The following is a 23,586-nucleotide window of genomic DNA, read 5'->3' on the forward strand; positions in this document are numbered from 1 at the left end:
TAGGTTAGGCGTCGTGAACCCAGCATTCAATAAGTCACTGAAACCATGAGTCGATCTATCATAAAATTCCTGTCCTCACAGTGTTTGACCTTATCATTCTTCATAACATTGAGTAGCTTTTGACTAGACGTCATACAGAAGTCACAGGTAAGATTACTTTCTTAGCTACGAGGGAGTAAAAAGCGAAGTTGTTTGTCAAAGGAAAGGTGCCTACCTTGATGCCGTCTTTAACGCGGTATTCTGCGTACGTACCTGAGAGAAGTGCAGTAAGCCCCTGGCAAGCGGCCGGTTTCCTCTCACTGCATAGCCAACGTTTCAAAGTTACTCCACGCAAACACCCACGGGAAATATTGTCATGTGTATTAACGTGTTGACATCGCAATAACGTTTTCTGTCACTGCTTTGGAGGGCAAAACGTTAGTGTGACAAATAAACTCTTTATTGATTTTTTTTTTCTTTTGCAATTTTCAAAATAAGGTGCACAGTACTCAAAGCAGTTCGCCAGTTACATTCTAGTTCATAGCGCTGACCGCCTCTGTGAATGAACGCTCCTCCCTTCGAAGGGGGATGCACGATGTTACACAATTCTGTGCAAGCTGCTCTCTAACGCATAGCCCCACATTTCAAACCGTTAGGGGCAGTGAGCTAATTCTGGAACTTCCTAAAAAATCAGGAAGGAGGCAACTAAAGAAATTGATGGGAAAATGGGGAAACACAAAAAATAAGTTGCCTCAAGACTTTTATTTTTTTATTTTTTATTTTTTTGCTGTTTTAGTATAAGTGGTACATTTGTCTCAGATTGTCACCTTCCTGTCACAACTGTTCAGTGATGCTCAATCACTCACAAAAGTGGCTCAGTTTTGGTTTTTGTGTGTTTCATAACTCTTCCTTTATGAAGTCAACAAACCACCTATATACTACATACAAACTACAAACACGTTTTTAGATAGGAGAAACAAAACACTATGTCTGTGAATCAAGTGTTTTAGATAAAATTAACAACACGTAATTTGTGTAAATCTTTACACAAGAAAGCTTTCCATGGCTAATTTGGTTCAGCAGTTCAGAAATTTACAGGACGTCCTTCAGTGTTGCTGGGGAGAAAAGGCAAAATTCATTCGCTCCTACATGCTGCACCCTGCAGTTCTAACCTGGTGACACACCTCATGTTTGTACCTGCTGTACCTCTGCCAATGCTTGAGAAAGGAATTTCCATCTTAAGGTATACAGACTATATAATGAAGTCATTCACGATTAATTTTAGATCTACTGAAGATCCCCTTTTCAGGTTATTCCCCTTTGCATTAGCATTCCAGCTTTGTTCGTTTTACCATGGGTGGAAAACGTTTGGCCCATACCGCCAGATAATCCCTCAGTCCATATTCTAGGCCACTAAATGTTGCAGAGGTATATTGTTTTGCAATACAATATTCACCAGAAAGATGTGATTCACTGCACCATACAGGTGACCCTTTGTTATACCTTACAAAGAGAAAGGTTTGATCCCTTGGGTTAATCTCATTATTTTCTTAGCTCAGACAGCTTTCCTGGTTCTGCTGGACAACTTGGACAAGACCATGACCAACACTGTGGCCTGTCTAACCATGTCTCCAACTGCCTGAACAAGCTCCAGAACATCTGTGTTCTTTTTCTCACTTCCCATGTCATCTAGTCCTCCAGATCTTAAGGAGATCTGTGGAGATCTGTGAACTTCCCTTATGTGCTCATATTATACATACCACTAGGAAAAGTACAGCAACTATCTGTTAGTGTTCTTCAGAGGTATGCTTGTTTTGTTTGGTCCTCTTTCTAATAGAGAATGCCAACCAACCATACAGAATCAGATGAATGCTGAGTTTGTTTTAAATGTGTCTTGACACAACTTATAATGTGCAACTATGATTATGCTCTATAACTGCAGCAGATACTGTATTGCAGCATTCAATCCGTCAAAACATTATTCTAATAAAAAAAAGAGAAAAAAGGCATTATACCTGGTGCCCTGCCAGAAAACAAAGCTTAAATGTTTTCATGAATTCAGTCTCACTCTAATAGGGTTAAGGAAAGAATACACACATTCAGTTCTTTCATTATGGAAATACATGCAGTATACAACATCAGTATACATCAGGAGACATGTCTGCAATAGTGCATTTTTACATGCTAGCTGGTGGGAGAAAGTTGACAGAATATTTTCCATCCAATTAACAGCAATAGGTGAAGGAGGAAGAGGGGGTTGAGAGGGCACTTAACTAGTGTGGGTATGTGTTGAAAGTTCGTCTGACTAGTGACAGACACGAAGTTTCATGTTGCAACAGCCAGAATCACAGCACATCACAGCATGAACAGCACATGTGCCACAATAAGCATTTGTGAATATTGAAAATCAAAGAGTCAATGGAAATATGCCCCAGCTTTGTACTGACAACAGTTTTTACAAGCTGTAAACTTTGACAGACATAGAGCAGGGTTTTTTGCAAGAGTGAATGTGCTGGGTCGTTGTCTGTTTATTTTCAGTTAATAAGGAAGGAAAAAACTACTGGAAAAGTGCTCATAGCTGGTTCGGAAAATGAAAACGTGTGTCCTCAGCTGAGTATGTGTGGTTAAAGATTAACTAAAGTCAAATGGCCAGTAGAAATAATGTTTGTTACATAGTCAACATGTATCATAGGTTACTCATGCTATCAGCAGATACTGGTGTCCTCACTTACCAGAAGTGACACTGCATTACACTGCCATATAATGCCTTGCAACCTGCCAAATAAATCAGCTACATTCCTAGAACTACTTTAAAAAAAACACTATAAATGCATTTCATTAATGATCCTCTTTTACATTTTGTTATAGTATTACATAGTAATTCCAGAATAAAAACAATGAAAAAAAAAATCAAAAACATTGTTTCATATGTAATCATTTATTCATATAATTATTAAGACTTTAAAAATAACATTAATGATTTATGATCCCATAAATAATCATAAACATTCTCAATGCAGACGGGTCGAATTGTCAGCATACTTAAGAGCTTTGTGCCACAAACTGCAGTCACGAGTCATCTGGCACACGGTTATCACAACCTCAGTGACACAAGCTGCCACAGTCACAAATCCCTGTCTGACAGCACTGCTGGGGTGATGCAGGCTAGGAGGGGAAGGGGCAACAAAGCTGGAAAAATAACCAAAGAAAGAAAAAGTACCCATCTGTTACTTTGATGCCCTTCACAAAACAACCCGTTTGACTCAAAATAGGTAAGAAAACAAAGGGCTGTTGATTGATGTGAATATTCATGTAAATTTCATAATCATGTTAACAGTAATAAAAAATCAGATTAGTTATTGGTCTGTTCTGCTAAGGTGCATCTGAAGAGGGAAAAAAAAATCTATAATAAATAAACTTGCTCATGTGCATCATTTCCATCATCAGTGGATGAGCCCATGATGGAGACACGTATGTGCAAAGTTTGAAGGGTCCCAGTAAACCCCAACATAGATTTTCATGACAATGAGGCAGGCACTCGCAGCAACAAAGAAAAATCAAAAAAGACAAATACATCATTGGAAATGAGAAACAGGGCAACATTTCACCATTTCTGTTCTAAAAGTACAAAAGAAAACAAAGATTGGAATGAACAGGCACATTTAAAACATGTTTAAGAATGTCTGAGAAGGCAGAACAAAATAAAAGGAACCATTTAAAAGTAAAGACTCCATCACAGTTAAAGGTCACTGCAAAAGGAGAGATTCCCAGTTTTTGTCATTAAATACCTAGCTACATTCTTTGGAGCATGACGCTACACAAACTACTTTGCCTTCCAAATTTATTTCCTGTCTTATGTTTTAAACTGGTAACACCTGGAAGGTGTTACATAATAGCTACAATAAGCATTCCTAAACACTACCTAACACTTTTGTTGCGTTCATAAAAACTGTCAACCAACATCCAGCTGACATAGGGTGGGCTATGTCACCATCCATTTCACATGACATTCTGATCTAGTATGTTGGAATAATGCCACTTAGACTGTGAATGGTGACACTGTACACCCTATAAGAGTATATGGTAACTCTCGTTTATTAATATTTATGCATTGATTACAAAGGTGTTATGCAGTTCTTGGCGGCACTGTGCAAGTTTTATGTAGGACCCTTACTTGTGTTATTTTAAAATCTTTACTCTGTGGTGAATGTGCTTATATGGCAGTATGATTTCCTTTAAAACTGAGACACACTGACTGTGTCATTTTGAGTGCCCATTTGCTTACTTTAAGCCAAAAAACCGAGAGGTTGTATCTGATATGTTTAGATGGTAACTCCTTACAGTGACAGGTCTGCTTGTTCAGTACTTCAACAAAAATTCAAATACTAGGCATTATGGGTCATTTTAACATTATTATCTTTGTTAGGGTCATTCCAACTTACACTGAAGCGTCAGTAACATCTGAATTTCTCGTCCCTATTGGACAATCTATGAAGCTTTCTTGTGATGAGTGCGTTAATCACACAGTGCAATGCTGTGTGTTCTGCTTGTGGTTCCAGCAGTGTATCTAAGGAGTGACACACTGCCACAGTTCTTTCCATTCAGTTAAAATTCAGTTTCTGTAAAACTTTACCCTCATTGCTTAAACCCTGATGACCGCAGAAGCTGAGATGGATCACTACTACCCTAGGAGCAGGTTCAATGTAAACGCTCCACTCAGCCACTAATAATAGGCTGCAGCCCATGTCTACGGTGAGGATGAGCCAAATTGGAATTAACACAGAAAGCCCTCTGACCAATAAGATCAGTGAGCTCGATCGGGATCAGTAAGTGTTCAATGAGCTGCAGGTAGAAGGGGTTGAGGTTTTGATTGGCTCTCAGCTCTGGTTTTGAATAACAGTGCTCTGATGAGTTTAGCTCAGGTGTGAGTTTTTTGCGGCCTGCTCTGCAGATGTCGTGCTTCACAGCCTGGGTGTTTCCTAAGAGCAGGAAGGGAGACGGGGGGGGGGCATCAGTATGTCTGCGGACTGAGAATGAAGAGACGGTCCTCCTCCTTCCTGATCCACTTCAGCAGCTTACTGACGGCGGCCATCGCCTGTTCCTTGGTCCCCAAGGGGCTGAAACAGAGGTAGAGCTCGAAGCCACTGGTAACCTGGGGAGTGAGGGGAAGTCAACTGTGATTTATCCTTAAAACAAACACTAAGCGGTGTGGGAGAGGTCCATATGGGTAAACACTGCCCACCTGTATGCATTCTGAACAGCTGTTCATCCGTTCCTTAAATTAATCATTAATACATTTTAATAAACAGGTGTTTGTTTGGTGGAAAAAATGTCATTATACATCCACAGTTGAACGAAAATGAATTGTTGAGAATTAATTGCTTTTTCTGTTACTGTAGGTAGAAACTGAATACATTCATAAGCAGAGAAAAAGGTTATTGGTGTGCACGTTCACATACTATTTTGCTGAGGGAGGGTTGCATATGGTAACTGCAAACAGGAAAAGGATACAGAACATCCAGCTCCCCTTAGACTGACTTTGTAGTCATAATGGCATAAATCAAATGAGTGTAATTCTAGTATCTTATATGATAAAAATGCCTCTCAGTCCATTTTATAATGCTCAGTGATTTTAACAATCTAATGGTCAGCAACAAATTCACTCCAGGTATTTTACCAATTTTATGTGAAACTGCAGCATCCATCCCTCAAAACAACTGTCTCTCCCCAGGGTCAGCATCTCCCTTCTTTTAGAGCAGTGGTCTAACCCACATCCAGCACCCACATCCTCTCAGCACAATGGTCTCAGCCAGGTGTACAGTCACCCCTCTAAGCACAATGTTCTCACTCTCATCTACAGGCACCCCATTAACGCAAAGGCCTCAGTCTAGTCTATAGTCACCCCTCTAAGCACAATGGTTTTACCCAGGCCAGCAGGTTCTCCCTCTCTCCACAGCGATAGATGGAGCGCAGCGGGCGTGTTGGGTGATGCATGCAACTGTGCAGGTACTGGTACAATCCCATGAGCCTCTCCTGCTCCTCCTCAGACTGGTAGGGTATCGGGATCTCTGGGCTATTGAGAGAGAAAGAGGAGGAGCGAGAATGAGGAAGAACACACATCACTGGAAGGATCAACGTGGCATGTCAATTAACATGCACTACTGAAAAGCCTTCTGAAGTTCCGTTTTACACATTTTTTAGTTTGTAAGTTTGCCCTTTTTCCTTCCGCTGATTTTGATCTAGTTAAAGTGTAACCATGTTGCTCTGCTTTGTTCAACTCTGCTGCAGTGGCTTCCTGGCAAACGTTTTTTTTTTTCCAAAAGTAAACATAGCTGAAGAGCTGAAGTTCATCATGGTGCGCTAACTGTGTGCACGTGTGGGTGTGTGTTTACGTGCGTAAAATGCTTACCTGGTATACAGCCCAGAGCTCTTGGACTTGTACACAAAGTGCCGCAGCTCAGCAATGCCCACCTGGGACACGGAGTAGCTGGGGGTCCGCAGCGCCTCCTGCAGGGCTTGATAAGCACTGCGCCGGCGGAGACGCTCCAGGAAGCGGCGCTTGCAGTCGGACAGGTTGAAGAAGTCTTCCCGGTCGGTGGAGACCAGGATAAGGCAGAGGTCAGAGGCGGGCTCCAGGTAGGAGATGTGAGCGTGGAAGAAGCCGGCGGTGTTGAACTTGGGCAGGCAGATGGGCGTCCAGCCCTCGCCCTCGCGGAAGGAGGAGGAGGAGCCCACCAGGTTGAAGAGCAGGTGGAGGTCCATGTGATGCAGGAACTGGTCCTTCTTCCGCACCAGCGTCACCAGGCGGTTCCCCGCCAGCAGGATGGAGAACACCAGGCTCTTGGCCTTGGCAGCCTGCAGGCTGGAGGAAATGACGTCGCGTGAGGAGCTAGGCAGCGGCAGGCAGGTGACAGCGCTGAGGAGGAGCCCCGGGTCCCGGTCCAGCAGCCTCAGCAGGTTGTCTGTCAGGTGCTCGGACCCGGCCAGCAGCCGGCGGAGGTCGTAGTTCTGCTTGTGCTGAAAGATGTGGTTGAGCTGGGTAAGCGTGAGCAGGCTGATGATCTGGTAGTAGATGTAGAGGAGCTCGCGAGTCAGCTCACGTTCTGACTGCCGGGTGCGAGACACGCCCACAAGAACCAGGGGACTCTTACGCAGGAACACCACTTTGTAGTCCTCTGGAGAAAAAACACAAGGCCACATTAAACATTAAAGGGCACCTAGAGTTCACCTCCCTGACGTATCTGAAGAAAAGTACCTTGAAGTACCCAAAATTTATGAGTCAGCCCACCTACCTATAGTGCTTAAAGGACTTTTCATTCGGTGTGGCTTTTCAAGTGCTGTGTATCTGATAAATAAAACAAACTTCTCAGAGAGTGACTCCCTATGCCTTTGAAGTAGGACATAGGAATGCAGCTGAGGGACCGAAAGGCAGTCAGAGAAGTTCAGGCTAGGAGTCTACAAATGATGGACTGCTGTTATGGGAAAGGGAGGATTCAGGCCATGATGCTTTTTGGAAAAGGCTATGAATCCAGCAGAATTTGTTACTGGAATTTTGCCTGACAAAATGGATTGGATTTTTGTTGTTTAATTACACTCCTCCACCTTTACAGAGACCTTACTAGATACGCTACCTAACATAAATAACTTCATCTGTGACAAACATTCTTAAATTGAAATTTAATGTTTAATGTAAATTGTTGGAGCAGTACCTCCCAGGGGAATCTGTGCTACAGTGGGAAAAACTGAACACAAGCTCCCTTAAGTAAAACTAAAAGAAGCCTTTGGCATCTAAGCCTGTGATGGATGTCTTCCACGTTCCATGTCCTTGTTTGTATGTACTTGCAAGGTGCAATGAAGAAATAGAATTCTCTGGCTCAGAAGCTCTGAGTGCTTGCCAAAAATGTTAAACCCCAATGCACAGACAGCTGGCTTTTTGATTTTCATAACTAAGCCTTTAATAATTGAATAGGTAATGTCACTTTTAATAGACTTTTCTGAAATGATCTAACTTGTGTATGAGGTGTTAGTAGGCACATATGATAAGTCTGACTGACAGTGACGCTCCCACATCCACAGACCACAATAAGATCCATGTTACCCTATCTCTATAGGCAAAACTTTATTTAAAGAGGCTAGGGATTTGTCACTGACCACAAGCCTCAAAAGCAGGAGTTACGCAGCCCTGGTACTAATAGCTACAAAACCTCACTATGAAGCAGCAACCACACTGTTCAAAAGTCTATTAAGCTGGACAATTGATGCCAGAGATATAGGCTAAAAACAAAGTTTTGCTCATTGCTCATTTAAGTCTATGTAACAGTGGTTGGTTCAAAACAATAACATGAATAATACTGCACAACACACACTGTGCAGACTGCAGGATGAGGTCTGCTAAATGAATAAAATGTTTCAGTTACTGCATGATAACCTGTTATTACAGAAAAGGATTTAGTCATCTAGGCTCCAGGCAAGCTAATACAAGGGGCATGAACAAGGCTGTGTCAATCATCCCTCTTGCACTGAAACATAAACCCAACCAATAAAATTGGAACCGGACATCCCCACTGCCCCCCAACCCTACTATCCACACCACACCCCCAACCTGCGTGGATGGAGCGGATAACATTCTTCTCCGCCTCAACGAAGGAGACCAGTGCCATCATGACACCCATGGTGCTGGAGAGAGCCTCCTCTGTGCCGTAACGGGAGTAGATGGGCTTCCCAGCCTCGCTTAGCACGAACACGTGCTTCCTGTGCCTCCGCCAGGCCTCGCTGGTCACGTCCTCCTCCTTATCCCTGCCTCCGCTGGACTGAGCCTCTTCATCCTCCTGCTCCTCTTCCACCTGCGTGTCCTGCGCCTCCCCGCTCTCCCCTCCTCCATCCCTGGACTCCCCCGACTCCTGTTCCTTCGTTTCCACGGTCCCGTCTGTCCCCTCCTCTGCCAGCTCCTGCTCCTGTTCACCGTCATCCGCCGTCAGGTCCTCGAATGACTGCGCGTGGACGAACATGGCGCTGTCCTGTCCAGCCCCTGGAGAACACAGAAATGCATGGCCACAGTCTGTGACAGAGGCCTAAACTAATCTCTCACGGAAACCCAGGCAATTCCTGACTGTACACTACAAAGGGTCTGCTTTGAATTCATGTAACTTCACGAACGTCTTTCCATTAATGGTGTAAAAGACATGCTGGCAGCTTGCTGCACAGAGCTCTGTGGAGTTTGGTTTGGTTGACTGAGTTTACAGACAGCCAACCCCAACACCCAAAGCGGAGATAGCCTGATAAATGACACTAATCTATTAACCATACCAGAGCAATGGATTTAAATTGTGATCAGTGCACAGACACACTTTAATAGCTGCAACTCGGCTGCAGTGGTCATGGTCTTGGTCATGCCCCTCACTGATCTCTGACTGAACAGCTCCCCTAGCAAATTAACACCAATACTAACCTTTTATCACAGGAGGGCAAAAATGCATGCAAAGTAGTAGTACAGCAGTGTCTTTTCAGTTCTTACTCTACCAGGACAGGCCTACATGCCTGCTGAATCTCACAGCCTGAAGTAAGATGCAAACCATTATATACAACCCAAGCTCATTGATATTGCTTTTCTTTGGGTCAAAATACACAGCAGGAAATACACTTCCCTTTTTGTCTTTATGGAACACAACTAGTTCATTTCAGACTTGCCTTTCCTTGATCTAATTTGCTTGGTACCAAACTCTGAGGCTGACGCATTTGGAAGGTCTAGCTAAAGCTATAAAATCTGGGATAGGTCGCAGTGATTCTTTCTCCTAGGAAACCGCCACTAAGTGAAGTAATGAAGAGTGGTTACAACTAATTTTATGAATCAGCCTCTGGAAGATTCCCAGGGCCGCATATTGCATCCTGTTTTTGCCATTAGTTTCAGTGACATTGATCTTCTGCTTGCTCCTTTTGCAGTCAGGTCAGTCTAGGAATCTGTTAATTTAATTACAGTGCCCTTTGCTTATAAGAAACACCAATACAAGAATCACTTACATATAGTAATCAAAAACACTGGGATAGAATCATTCCTATACTGAAGCTGTTTAAAAACTCAGCTCATTTTGGCCTCACTAACAGCATGTAGTATAGTACTTGGGGCACAAGTGGGGCATTATTAATTTTATAAAGCTGTCAGACTTTGGAGACTGCATCCCTTATCTTATTCTGATCAAAGCACCTAACTTGTCTTTTGGGAAAGCTGAGATCTGCAGTTTAGTCAAGTGCCTGGATGCCAGTCAATATGGCAGGAATTCCACAGGTGATTTTATTTAAGACTGTACAGAAATATAAGGCTGTACAGAAAACTGAGCAATTTACATACATTTTGTTCAATATCTCTAGGAAAACTTCTCAACAAATGAGAGGAAAATGTTTTGAACATAATTATCCATTTTATCTCTTTATTTGGAACTATGCTTTTAAGAAACATCCATTAAGTGAAGTTAACTGTACATGCGGCATGTCTGGCACTTTGCAGTGCACATCCCTAGGTCTGTGAGCAGCACTGCCACTGCCTTTCACACCAGCAAACTGCCTAAACTCTGGGGCTCATGCTTGTGCAATCGGAACCCTGCAGCTGCAACATCAGTTTGGAAAGCCTGTAAAACTGCTGAATGACACAGCGCACTGAAGAGGATGGAAATACAAACCACGGTCAACAGACCGGGAAACCGACCGCAACAGCCAACAGGCTGTGCCTCCCCTGTTGCACTGAAAAAGCCAGTCCTTCAGTCTGTTGCCACACTCTCCCCAGCTCTTCCGAGAGCACCGCCTGTCGTTTCATCAGCGGTGCCGGCGTTAGCGTTTACTACGCTTCATCAGTCCTGCCACTTCCCCTTTTCCACTCCATCAGACCTGCGTCACAGGTTACCTTGGCCAATTTGTTAAACACAAAAGCACTGCATGCTGCTATTACTAATCTGCAGAACCACAGCGCAAAACGACCTTATGCAATATGCATTTCGCTTTTATACCGAACAAGACTAGCTTTAACCACATCATTGAATAACTTGCACTCAAATCTGAAGGCGCCTATTTGATTATGTCTGTAGGTGAGAGCCAGTCTTTGTCTAAATAAATGATATGAAACCACTGAGCTGGTGCTGGGTGTGGTTCATCTCAATATGGAACTCATTGTGTGCAGTACAGTGTCCACTATTAATACTCACACTCGCTCACACACATAACAAAGTGTTTGGTAAAGGATATAATATGGTAGAGTGATTCGTTATTTGTTGTAAGGAGAATTAGATATATTTTTATTTTTTATCATACTGATTCATTTTTAAAATACAAAGGAATACCACATGAAATAAATATATTGTTTCAAAAAGTTATGAATTCTCTCTTGAGCAGCATACCATAGAGAATGGAAAAATTCTTTTCTGCTGTAGAAATAATCAAGTCCTCTTATCAGTCAAAACTCTGAGCCAACAAGGGTGTGCTGCTGTTTAATTACCGTTTCACAAAGAATGATAGCAAGCAACATTTATCTTTTGGGAATACAGCCTTTCCTTTGCCTATACTACTTGGTTTCTAGAGCGTGTCGAGAGAATGTTTTTCTATTATAAAATAGTTCCTTTCTAAATGCAGTACTGGAGTGTATCTCTTCTGAGCAGTGAATTACATTAAGACAAGCTGCTCTTGCATTTAGAATCTCAAGATGTAAAAGAAATCTTAAGGGAAGCTTTTTTTTTTTGTAATTTTCCATTAACACTGGAGGGTATGTTCAATGACCTTAAAATGGAATCGCGTGAGAGACGGAGATTGACATCACCAATGTAACGCATGTCTGAACTGTATGAAATCTGACTCCCTGCCCAGCTTTGCCGTCAAGGTGCAGCTCTTATTGCAACGGAAAGTGCATGACCACGTCATTCATTAAACAGCCTGCACACTAACACTGTATCAAACACAGTGAAAACCCAATGGTGCTGAGGCTCTGACGAGTCACAACTAGCTGCTCGGCGGATGAGTCATCTCGTTTGCCAAGGTCAATGGGGAGAGAAAAGGGAAACAAGTGGCTCACAAAATTAAACAGTAAGAGCAAGACTGAACAACCATCTTTTGAAAAAGTATGATATGTAGAGCAAATCTGCATTAAAAATGACAAAACTGGTATTTGATACGATATGAAACCAACATAAAAACACGGGGCCCTCAATCCCAGATAAATATACATAGGAATAAAAAATGAATGCTTCACAACTGAATTTTATTACTTTTCAATAAAGTTACCTAATTAGCATTTGGCTCAAATCATATACTGTACCATTGCCGTGTGGACTTCTTTCATTGTAAATTTCTTGCATAACCAGAACAACTAGTATCATACTGTTCTATACCTCTACGGCAATTGCTCTGCAGCAATTTATGAGGTCCGATTTTTATAAGATTTTTTTTTTGTATGAGGTGCCTTGCTAAACAGAAATGGTCTTTTCAATAACTCGCCCTCAGCACTTCTCCTAAAAATGGAGACAGCAATGGTGAAGTAAGCCATTTGAGGGAGACCTAATGCAGAATAAAGAAATTTCATTTGCCCTCCAACACACCCATAAACTAAGTATACAGCACATGCATGAAGACTTTACACAGGTCTGATATCTCAGGGGTCTTGTGTTATAGCACTCCTTTCTAAACTAATGGTATGCACTTTACGAGTAAAACACAAGACAAAATAAGGTCCCACTCACTTGCAATTTTTTGTCCATTTGAACAGGGATGGAGCATCAGACCTCACAAGACAGGAACACACATGTCCACTTGGTACCAGGAAGTGGTAATACCTACGCGGCAATTCAATGCGAAGAATGTGCTGATTCCCTTGGGTACTGTGAACTGCACTGTGCAGGAAGTGATGATATTTTACCTTGTTCAGACATTTAATTTACCTGGAAATGAGCATACCCACTAATTGAAGCTACCTCACTGCAAAGGAAGCATCCATGTCTGACTCGCACTGGCCCCTTACTGCCCACGCTGGTCATGTCTACCTTGTCCTGGAATCACACTGTTTACCCTGGGGAGCTGGTGTTTACCTAGCACGACACCTTACTGAAACAGTCATATTTACCCAGTGCTGGTGCCTAACAGAGCTGTAAGTGCTCATGTTTACTTTACACTTGTAAAGAACTTGTTATTGAACTGTACAGTGAAACACCAACCTGGTTCCGTACCCTCCACCAGACCTGGCGTTGGGCTGTCAGACCTCTCATGGCGCAGGCGGTCTACGGGGGCAAGGCTGCCGTTCTCCACCGGCACATTTGTGTTGTGCACATCTGCCTCCATCACTCCAGCAGGCTCCACATATAAACACCTGGGAAAGCACCAGAGGAGCCGACTGTCATGAGAATCGCCGTGGGCTGAATTAACTTGCTATGCGTTTCACTCAACCCAGGAAGTGGGGCGCTTGGATTTATACGAGGGCATCAGTCTCTGATCCGAAATTTTACAGGACTACAGACCACTGTCACCCTGCAATGTCTTCCTGAGCCTGTAGCTAGATAGCGTGCATTATGTCAAACCTGTTAATTTAGCATAAAATATAAAGGTGTAGCTATCTAAGCAGGTAGCCACTGCAATAGGGTTTAGGGTTATCACAAGTGTGGTTCCCATCATTTAATTGGATCAACCGAGTTAACGTTTGCTGTATGGCTATATGTCATACAGAACTTTGCCGTTAACAGTACTTTAATTCATCAGTGATTATTTACGATTTCTCCGCTACCTAGCTACACTTTGTTGCTCTTAACTTCAGGCAGACAATAATAGCTGGTAACATACAACTATCAAAACAACGGTAGTTACATCTACTCCTGGTAACAATAATCTAATGTAATGTATGCGTTGTAGATAAGTGAGCAACAACGTTAATGATGATTGTCTAGCTACCGCAGACAGAATGCTGAGAACACAGAAAGCTAAGAGGACTGAGCAAGCTAGTTTGCTACGTAGATACAACGTACAAAAAACTTTTGATGAACGGGCTCCCTCGGGTGGCTAGCCACACTGCAAACTGGCTAATCTGACAACCTGGCGAGCTAGACTACGTTTGGTCGTGTCAGTTAGTTAGAAAGATAGTTAACTCCGTTACTGTAACGCCACTCTGTGAGTAGTGAAGTTTGCTGGCAAATGGATTGAGTCCCGTGCCAGTCACAGATCTTATCATTAGCTTGCTAGCTAGCTAATCTACATTTCTGCAACGGATTTACTGGCTAGCTATGTTTCCACTTCAGCTGCAATGATGCGGTTATGAGACAGCATTTTTGAGCTGATATAGCACGAATAAGTCTTCACTGTCAAGAACGGAAACGCTGCTTACGCACCTTTCATTGACCCAAGTGAAAGGACATGCTCTGATTTTTTTTTAGCTAGCTACTGCTACTTGCCCTGGTTGTAAAAAGAATTGTCACAGAGGTCACTGCAGCCGAGTACAAAAAGCATGGAATTGTGGGACGTAGAGTTTCGCCTCTTACTCTCCATATCACGTGCCTCTCCGCGTTTATGAACTACAGAGGTTTTGATTTTTAGTGGAAATTCAAAGTTTTACATGATTTGTTAACCACACGCAAATGGCAGGCTCTGTAGTGGCGTTTTTACTGAGCCGTTCAGATGTGACGTGTCTTAACCTTAACTAAGGCGAAAAGGATAAATATAAATTATGTTACAAGTTTTCTTTACCTCTGAATTCTCCGGTCCAGGCAGAGCTCACTGTTTGTGTTTCAGGAGTAGAGTTACAAACTGCCGGGGAAAGGGGTTCAGGCTAAATTGAAAAATAAAATCAGCCACAATATGGCTTCTCTCAGTACTGTGGTTACCTAAGGGCAAAAAATATGCAGGTTAATGTGTTCTTTGACCCAGAGCCTTTAGGCATTCTGCAATAATGTTCAATCACTGATTGCTCCAGGTATTAGCTTACTGCAGGCTTTTACACGAACAATCAAAATCGAATTTATTTTTTATTTCAATGTGTAATGTAATTTCATGTCTGTTTAATGATCATTTAAAATAGTTACTAAATAGGTAATGGAATCTGTACAGCTAATGCTTATAGTACATCCAGTTCTGTAAATGCTATTCATTCATATTACTGGATCATGATTTAAGTCCATTTGTATACTGTTAGAAAGGTACAGATACAGTTATTGCTACCTGTTAAGTGTGACTTTGTAAAATAGTTAGCAAATACACAGTGACTATGTAATAAATGGAATAAACTTCCTGTTTATTGTGGAATCACAATCATCATTTTAGAAAATTCACTTCTGGCATATGTGTTCCAAGTTAGATGAATAGATGAATCCAGCTGCATAACATGCAAATATGTTGAAGTAAAATACTGAAAAAATTAAATAACTCATAACAAAATTGAAATATACATTGAACAGATATTCAGTCAATAAATAGGAAAACTAAATTCATCTTAAGCATCTTCTGAAGTTTACAATGCTTGCATTTTAAATATAGCTTTTAAATATAGCTATAGCTTTGTCTATATAATATTAAAATAATTACTTGTAGTTACATCTGTAATATGAAAGCCACCAGTCACTGTTGTGGCCAAAGACCATGGCGGTCTTTTTATTTGATTAAAAGGTAGTTCTGGGATGAATAGGGTGGCCAGTCCATCAAAGCCACAGTTTTCCCTTTCAGCACACTGTGACAAATACATGACATAGTCATGTGTTGTCACAAATAAATGCAATGCATTTTGTGTAAAGCCAGATGCAATGTGTCAGGCAAGCAGCAATGAAAATTCAAGGAGCCACAAAAAACACTGTAGTACACTGTATAAGATTCATCCTCTCTGAACAATTATGCTTGGCCAGTTTCTGTTGAAGTATCCATGTGCTCTGGCATTACATGTTGCCCTATGATAGTTGCTCAGCACCATGATCATATGTGTATATCAGGCTCTAATATACTCATCCAATAGTCAGCATTTTGCTGTATGGGAACTCATCTGGCCGCAATACATTACATTTTATGTCATAATTAGTGAGAGTTTTTGAGTTTATTGTATTACCATGAATACAATAGACACAGTAATGGTCAATTATGTTGAAAAATAAACAGTTCTGGTGAAAAAGAATAGCCTAATATTTTATATTTGAGGTTTTTGGGCAAGTGTGTTTCGTAAATAGATAAGACCTTCGTTGGCTAGCCAACGTTTCAAAAAAAAATTGAAAATACTGAAAATAAGTTAGCTGTAACTGCAAAACAGACCCAACTTTCTCAGCTCTCAAAGTTCGCTTTGCTTTCAGAACATACAGTAAAACGTGCTGTGTGTTCTGTCGTTCACACAGATTGAGATATAGGCGCAAACGCTGGAGTGAACTGAACGCACCGATCCCTCCCGGTTTCCATCGTCTGTCGTCGTACGATTACGTCTAAGAAAGGGGGTGGAGAGTGTTTGAACTAAACGCGGCACAGAGAAAGCTCTTAGCGAATCAACTGCGAAATGTTTCGTTATTTAACTAGCTAACGTTAGCTTGCCGTGTTATCCGCGGTTGCTGTGCAGAAAATTAGAAATATTTTTGTGCGTGGAGATGAAGTGTGATTTTTATTACCAAGGATAAAACCAAAAGAATCATCTGTGCGTAATTTGAACACTTTCGGATAGCTTTAGCGTTAGTTTAGCTAACGTTATTAAATCAGCTATCTTGCTTAATTGGCTGGCTAGCTAGCTAACGTTAGCGGTCTTACTGTTGTGCGAAGTAGCTCGCAGGCTAAATAAATATAGGTGTTTACGTTCATCCACCATCAAATAGCATTGTTAATGCTAGCCAACTTGCGTGTCTGTCTAACGTTGTTTTAACTCGTGTCTGATGCATAGATTCTGATGTTTTAGCAGCGTTAGCCCCAGTTAGTTAACGTCGCCTAGTTAGGTTAGGTAATGTCAGCTAGTTTAACGTTAACTGTCCAGCGGGTCGTGATATTGGAGACAGTCATGAAAGGTTCAGCACAGGATCTGGCTAGCTGACATTGTTATGGCTCGCCAGCAACCTGTAGATTAGAAATGCTTGGACATAACCAGTGCAGTCAATAGCTAGGCAGTCTAACAAGATGACCGTAGCGAGTTAGCTAACTAACCAACTGATACAGAGCTAGAAGGTCATAAATACTGGCGTTAAATAAAATGAAGTAGTGTTATTTGTTTCCTCACTATCTGATGTTAAACAGATACAAGCTGAATTGTGGAAACCTTGGGTGTCTCTTTTTTTCTCATTAGATTTGGTTCTGAACGATGCCCATTCGAGCGTACTGTACAATTTGTTCGGATTTCTTCGATCACTCTAAAGATGTGGCAGCCATCCATTGCGGACATACCTTCCACTATGACTGGTGAGTGACTGTCAGCTACAACTATGGCAGCTGGTCCGTGACACTGTTTCGTGGTACTGGGAGGAGACAGCAGAGCTAAATATTTAAGTTATGTTTGTGTATAACTGGACTTTCTTTCTACATATATTACAGAGATGAATTGAAAATATTTGAATTCTCTCTTTCACTGACGTAGAAAATGTGGGAAAAAAACGCCTATCAATGCAATTTGACTGAGCACTGATTTCCTTTCCCAGGCTGTCTCTGGTCTGCGATGTCATGAAGGGTTGCATGACGTATTGGTTAATTACATTGTTTGTTTGTTTTACAGTCTTCTTCAGTGGTTCCAGACGGCTCCCACTAAGACCTGTCCACAGTGTAGAAAGCAAGTATGTGTTAGTAAGATTCTGCTGTCTGCATGGCAGTCTTGTATTTTGTCACTTCTCTGCATGCACACCTGCGCCTGCATGCAGCATCATTTTAGACATCTAACAACATTCCCCTGTCTCTTTGTCACACAGGTCAGCACCCGGCACATCATCAACAAGTTGTTCTTCGATGTGGGTGGAGAGGAAGAGGGTTCAACTGTGGATCCGGAGAGTCTGCAGGTACTGCATCCACAAGCATCTGTTCTCTCTTATACTGCTGCTACTTCTCTCAGTGGTGTGAAGCATCATGGCAAAAACTCAAGCTGCTCCTAAGTTATCAAATTATTTCCACATGTAATAGTCAAATCCTGTACAAAAATAACAAATGCTTAGTATGTATTATGTATACACTCACATACATAATTAATGTGAAGATTTAGGTATTTATTTATTTCTTTTCCTGTTTTTCAGAATGAACTGGATAGATTGAAAGTCCACCTAAGTGTTAAAGGTATGGTTTCTTATGCAAGCACTGGTGACAGTATTGTCTGAAATGTGTGTTCATGTGTTTCACTCACTGATTGTGTGTTTCAGTTTTCTGGGTTCATGGGGTTTGTTTTGACTCTGCGTTTCAGAGAGGGAGTGGCAGGAACGGCAGAAACTGATTGAAGCTTTGAGGGACACGGTGAACAAACAGAAGGGGGACCTGGAGAGTGCAAAGAAAGAGGTGGCAGAAAGGGAGATCATCTGCTCAGCGCTCAGGGTAAGAAGCCACCCCGCCTGGTGCTAAACATCACTGCGTTGCATTGCCTAGCAGGAGGCAGTCTGCGTCATGTGGAAATAAAGCCAGAAAGGAGTGATAGCAGGTAGTTAATGGGGGAGTTCAGTCAGAGTTTGGTGGAAAAACAACAACAGTGACTAGTATGGTTTGCTGTTTGGCAGCAAAGACCTGTCTGGTTTTTGTTTTTGGAGGTATTTTGTAAGAACCCCTATTGTTTTTTATTGTTGTTGTAACAACAGTGGACATTTTAGTCTATACCTCATTTGAAAGTTTATTCATAAACTTAATACAGCAAACAAAAAGTCATTGCAAGGACTCATACATATTTCCTTATGAGTTTTCCTCAGTTATATTATGCATCAACAATAAATCATGTACCATGCAAGGGTGAGTGCAGTGTTGTGTGATGAATTTCAAATGGCACTGTGGTGTGTTTTCAGAAACAGATGAAATATCTGGAAAACCAGCAGGATGAGATGCAGTCTGCCAAGGAAGAGGCCCGGCGCCTGAGGACTAAGATGAAGACTTACGAGAGGTACTAATACTGCTTAAGCTCAGAGCCATGCCCTTCGCTTGGAGCTATATCTAGTGGAAATGGGAGAATCCTGACGTGGAACAATTAACTTGAGTGGACGGTACCAAATTGAATTAAACATTGCCATTTAAATCAGTGAGGTTTTAAATGGACATATGAGGTCTGGCAGTTTTTTTTTTAAATTTTTTAGTATACCACTGTTTTAGGAGATGAGTAGTGCAAGTATTCAAAGGTGACCTTAGACTTTCTTTGTAGAATGCACTGTTTTTTAACTTAAATTTTCTTTTAAAGTTGGTCCATTGTTTTAGTAGTAGTTTTTAGTTTTTCAATACATCCATGTTTTCTGTTGTGGACAGTATGTGATTTCTGTTATTATGTGAATGATTTAGTGACAGGCATTACCATTTTTATTCTTAATTGTTACATATTTTATGCATTTGTTATACTGTTTTGTTCAATAGACTCAATGTTTATTCAAGCGTATTTCCCCATGTCAGAATATAAAGCTGAAATTGAAATTGAAGTGACTCGAAATCAACGTTTGCATATTGTCATGACTGATCTTACTGATGTTTTGCACTGACCCGTGTCTGTCTGTGTCTCTGTCTGTGTGTGCATGTGGTTGCATGTCCAGCCTGCATCTAGTTCTGCAGGGGCAGCGGGAAGAGGTAGAGGCTATGGTTGCAGACATGGGGGTGGGCCATTCTGCAGTGGAGCAGCTCTCCATCTATTGCATTTCCCTTAAGAAGTAAGGGACCCCTCTCTCACACCTACACTACCCAGCACCATCCTCAGACATCCCTTGGATAAGGGGAAATGCTTGCTCTCCCCTCTTTTCTTGTGTGAAATGTGACTGCTTGGCACTGCCTTGATTTGTCACCCTGTTCATCAGAGAAACATGGCATTTCACAGGATGTACCATTCCTGCTAGTTCATTTTTGTCTTTGTTTTCTACAGGGAGTATGAGAACCTTAAAGCAAGCTACAAGTCTTCCAATGAGATGTGTGATAAGCTCAGGAGGGAAGTGTTTGCATCCAACAGTAAGGTATATAACACACCAAACTTTGAACACTAAGTAGATAAAGACCTTATAGCCATACGCTCTCTGGTTAGAGTATATTAGAGGAGCTCATGTGTAAATTGCCATTGCGGCATAGTTTGTCTATCCTGTAGTTTACAAGGTACAGTATTTTCACAGAGGTTAAAATCTCTTATAACAGAGATGTGGAGCTTAAGGTATCACCATGGCCCTAGCCTCACTTTATAATTGTACCTCTATCGGACTCACTATCATCATAAGTTGCTTCTTACTCATTTACTTTGTCACGGGGGTGCATACTAGGGATATAAACGACACATTTCTTTAAGTTTGAAATGTTCGGGTAAAACAAAGTAGTCAATCATTAGATTTTAGTGTTAACATGCTGCACATGACTGATTGTTGATTAATTGACAGATTGGTTACATCACTAGTGCTTACTTGTTCTGGGTGTTATCGACTGGCCGTCTCTGTCACTGGGTTGTGTAGGCTCACAGATCACAGATCTATCACAGATGCACTGTTATAGAATTGCTGGTATAGGCTCACTCTATCTGTTACAGGGTGGTATAGATGCAGGTATAGACTCACTCCCACTGTCACAGGCTAGTATGGATGCATTGGCATAGGCTTACTTTAATAGTCACAGTCAGGTACAGATGCACTTGTATAGACTTGCTCACTGTTTTGCTGGAGGTGACAGGCTCACAGGGCCTGTGCTCTCTCTAGTTGCAGAAAGCCATGATGGAGACAGACAAGACAAAGGAGGACATGAATGCAATGCAGGAGGACCTGAAGAACGCAGACAAAGAGATCACTGTGAGTTGCTGGGCTGAAGAGCTCCCATGACAGGCACTGATTCACGTTCATTTCAAATGCTTCATTTCACGCACCCTTTTTTTTTTCTTTTCCCTGTGACTGTTGCTACTTGACATGATCCTATAAACTCTCGATGTACACTTGACTGACATAACACACTCCCTTCTAAAACATTGTGCGTAGCTGTGCCTCTTAGCTGTTATACCTTTGCCCTTGGCTTGCTGCTCTGAACCCAGACTTAATAAGCATGTATTTGTGGCTTGAATGGCACATCTTTTATTTGCACTCATCTGCGCAGTCAGATGTGGGTGTGTGCTGTCTTGATGTCTTCCATTTCCTGACAGAGCCTCAAAAAGAAGGTGGAGATCTTGCAGAAAACTTTGAGCACGCCCACTCGCACCAACGAAGCTCTGAGCCGGCTGGTCTTTGAGAGGTTGGTGATTTGTTTGACATGTGGTCCCCCTCCACCATGATTAAAGATTGCATAGGTGTAGGTTGATAGAATGTGATTAAGTGAAATTTGGGTCAAAGTAGCTGCTTCAGAAAAAAAAGATTTGTGCTAGAAAATTACCCGTCTAGTCAAGAACTAAAAGCTGTGTGTATGTATGATATTGTTGGTGGTCAGTACTGAGCACACCTTGTTACAGTTGCTGATGGAAAGGATGTCTTGTGCTCCCTGGCAGCCCCGCCCCAGTGGAGCTGAAACCACCTCGTCTACACCACCCCGAGGGGAGTGAGGACATCGACCTCAACATGACATTCAATGTGTCCACCCCGGAGTTGATGGAGAAGAAACCCGGGGCGGCCCCATCCAAGAAGATGCGTCTGGACCCCGTGAAGTGAGCCTTGTGTCCTTTTACACCATCTAATCCTTTTTTTCCAGTGTTGACTTACTCTTTGCCTTTGCTGCCTATTACCCATGTTGAAGATCTGAGTATGCTGAGTTAGCTTTTGTTTGCTCCCCAGCTTCACCTCCTCAGGGCACACTGAAAACACCTCTGCTGGAACCAAGGTACCTGTTCTTCATTGTTAACCTTTTTAATTTATTTCTCAGCATACTAAGCCTGCAACAAGTTCTTGTACACAGAGGGTAGTGCATATATTCAGTGGTGGTGGACAGCACTTCCCAAAATGCCTGAAACTGCACATGTGCTGATCTCCCTGGATTGCTTCTAACACTTGTATAGATCACTGATGAGTTTATGTTTTCATTTTCCTCTGAGTGCTCAGCTCTCATGGTATGAGAAACATTTATATATTTATTCTTGCTTCATGAAATGGCAAATTAACTGATCAATTTATTTGCTTTTTAAGGTCTTAATTATTCTTGTTGCAGTTGATGCACCTGTCACTAATTATTATTGATGATCACTGATGTAATGTTGGTTTATAATGAACATGTCTGTCTCATTGCAGAGCCGTGTCCTGGAGGAAGATATCTCCATGCAGCCCTTCTTGCGCAACTCCATGCTCTTCAGGAAGAAGACTTTTGGTAGCATGCTGGCCCCCCAGAGGAGCAGACTAGGAGCTGTGAGTGACCCCAGACACGCCCTGCGACACACTAGGACATAGTGGCATAGATAAACCTCCCTAGCATGACTTGCCTCTCTCTCTGTCACACCTTCATTCCTTTACTTTCCTTCAAGGTCTCTCTTACTCTGCCTCCCTCAGTCTCTCTGATTCCCTGTCTTTTTTTCTCTTCACTCTGTCTTATTTGCTTTCTCCGTCACTCTGGCCCTGTCTGTGTGGGATATGCATACATCGCTGTACTAGAATCTTATCTTTCCTGCTTTATTGTAGGTGAGAACTGGCTATGACGGCCTGGGAGGAAGGACCAAATTCATCCAGCCTGTATCCTAACTGTTGTCAGTGGCCTTAGTTATTGAAGTATTTGGGTCCTTTCAGTGAAGGTTCCAGGTATCCGGTAGCTATATGTTGACTCAGGGGCAGTGTGGAGTAGCAGTTAAGGGACCCTGCTTGTGAACCTGAAAGCTCCAGATGTGCCATAGTGCATATTACCTAACTTGAATTGCCTGAATCAGTATTCAACTATATGAAATGATAGTTAGTAAGTCATGGTTTATGGATGCTACAGAGAAAATGTTGAAGTGAAATGCAGAGGCAAATAGAAGCTATTGTTTTGAGTTTTGTCATTTGGATGTAAACATAGTGAATCGCCGGTGGTGAAGGTGGTGTCTGATCAGATTAGTGAATTATGGCAGAAGGGGAATGTTTTCTATCTGGAAGGCAGGTAGGGGTGTCTTCACTTATGAATTTTGGGCCTTCAAAGTTGTTTGAGATTTTACCACACTGTTCTTCCTCCTTAACTCTGCTCCTCCCCAAGTCTTCCCCGTCAGAGATCCGCCCACTGGCAATGAAGGCAAAGAGAAAGAAGGTTTCCCGTCCACCCCCCAGCAAACTCGCCTCCACTGTGACCACTCTGGACAGCTTCCTGGAGTGAAGAGGTCCAACCCTCGTGTCAAACCGGAGGAGGGCTGGGGAGTCTACCAGACTTGTCCTATTTAGGGTCTCTAAATCTGGCTCTGTGGGTGAGAATAAGGATGGGACACGTCACCTTCCAGTGGCTGCCACCAGAGGTCATTTTCCAGCTGCAAGAATAATTTTGAACAACTCTCTGCCCTCCCTCACCCTGCAACAGCCATTGCAAGTGATGAGGTGGACAGATAGTAGTTATACCTGTTTTTGTCTGCTGTTGTCA

General features: G+C 42.2%; 3 protein-coding genes across 5 annotated transcripts in view; 1 reads left to right on the forward strand and 2 right to left on the reverse strand.

Annotated features, from left to right (window-relative positions):
* The window catches only part of mst1rb (macrophage stimulating 1 receptor b), a 32,504-nt gene extending 31,994 nt beyond the window's left edge, over window positions 1-510 (reverse strand). Inside the window, exon 1 of one of the 2 annotated variants that reach the window (XM_036531055.1) lies at window positions 253-510. The gene's annotated coding sequence lies outside the window, so the exon portion shown is untranslated. Of the gene's footprint in view, window positions 1-214 lie in introns of both variants that reach the window. The other variant, XM_036531054.1, reaches the window with a different exon arrangement.
* Window positions 511-3,006: 2,496 nt separating this feature from the next.
* Window positions 3,007-14,392, reverse strand: mon1a (MON1 secretory trafficking family member A). 2 transcript variants are annotated; one of them, XM_036532181.1, is made up of 6 exons: window positions 14,328-14,392; window positions 13,167-13,318; window positions 8,582-9,007; window positions 6,389-7,154; window positions 5,905-6,052; window positions 3,007-5,131 (listed from the first exon to the last, which is right to left on the reverse strand). In XM_036532181.1, exons 2-6 carry the CDS (start codon window positions 13,288-13,290, stop codon window positions 4,991-4,993), a joined length of 1,605 nt encoding a protein of 534 aa, XP_036388074.1. In that variant the 5' UTR covers window positions 13,291-13,318; window positions 14,328-14,392; the 3' UTR covers window positions 3,007-4,990. The 2 variants fall into 2 exon arrangements, with proteins under 2 accessions (XP_036388074.1, XP_036388076.1); XM_036532183.1 differs by lacking the exon at window positions 14,328-14,392 and adding an exon at window positions 13,968-14,277.
* Window positions 14,393-17,248: 2,856 nt separating this feature from the next.
* LOC118779965 (TRAF-interacting protein) lies at window positions 17,249-23,328 on the forward strand. Its single transcript, XM_036532328.1, has 15 exons — window positions 17,249-17,346; window positions 17,657-17,714; window positions 17,847-17,933; window positions 18,165-18,204; window positions 18,329-18,456; window positions 18,915-19,009; window positions 19,644-19,757; window positions 19,967-20,054; window positions 20,778-20,867; window positions 21,212-21,300; window positions 21,551-21,706; window positions 21,834-21,879; window positions 22,284-22,397; window positions 22,668-22,718; window positions 23,212-23,328. Exons 1-15 carry the CDS (start codon window positions 17,249-17,251, stop codon window positions 23,326-23,328), a joined length of 1,371 nt encoding a protein of 456 aa, XP_036388221.1.
* The last annotated feature ends 258 nt before the right edge of the window (window positions 23,329-23,586 follow it).

This window comes from Megalops cyprinoides, chromosome 6 (genome assembly GCF_013368585.1).
Source record: "Megalops cyprinoides isolate fMegCyp1 chromosome 6, fMegCyp1.pri, whole genome shotgun sequence".
Lineage (NCBI taxonomy): Eukaryota > Metazoa > Chordata > Actinopteri > Elopiformes > Megalopidae > Megalops > Megalops cyprinoides.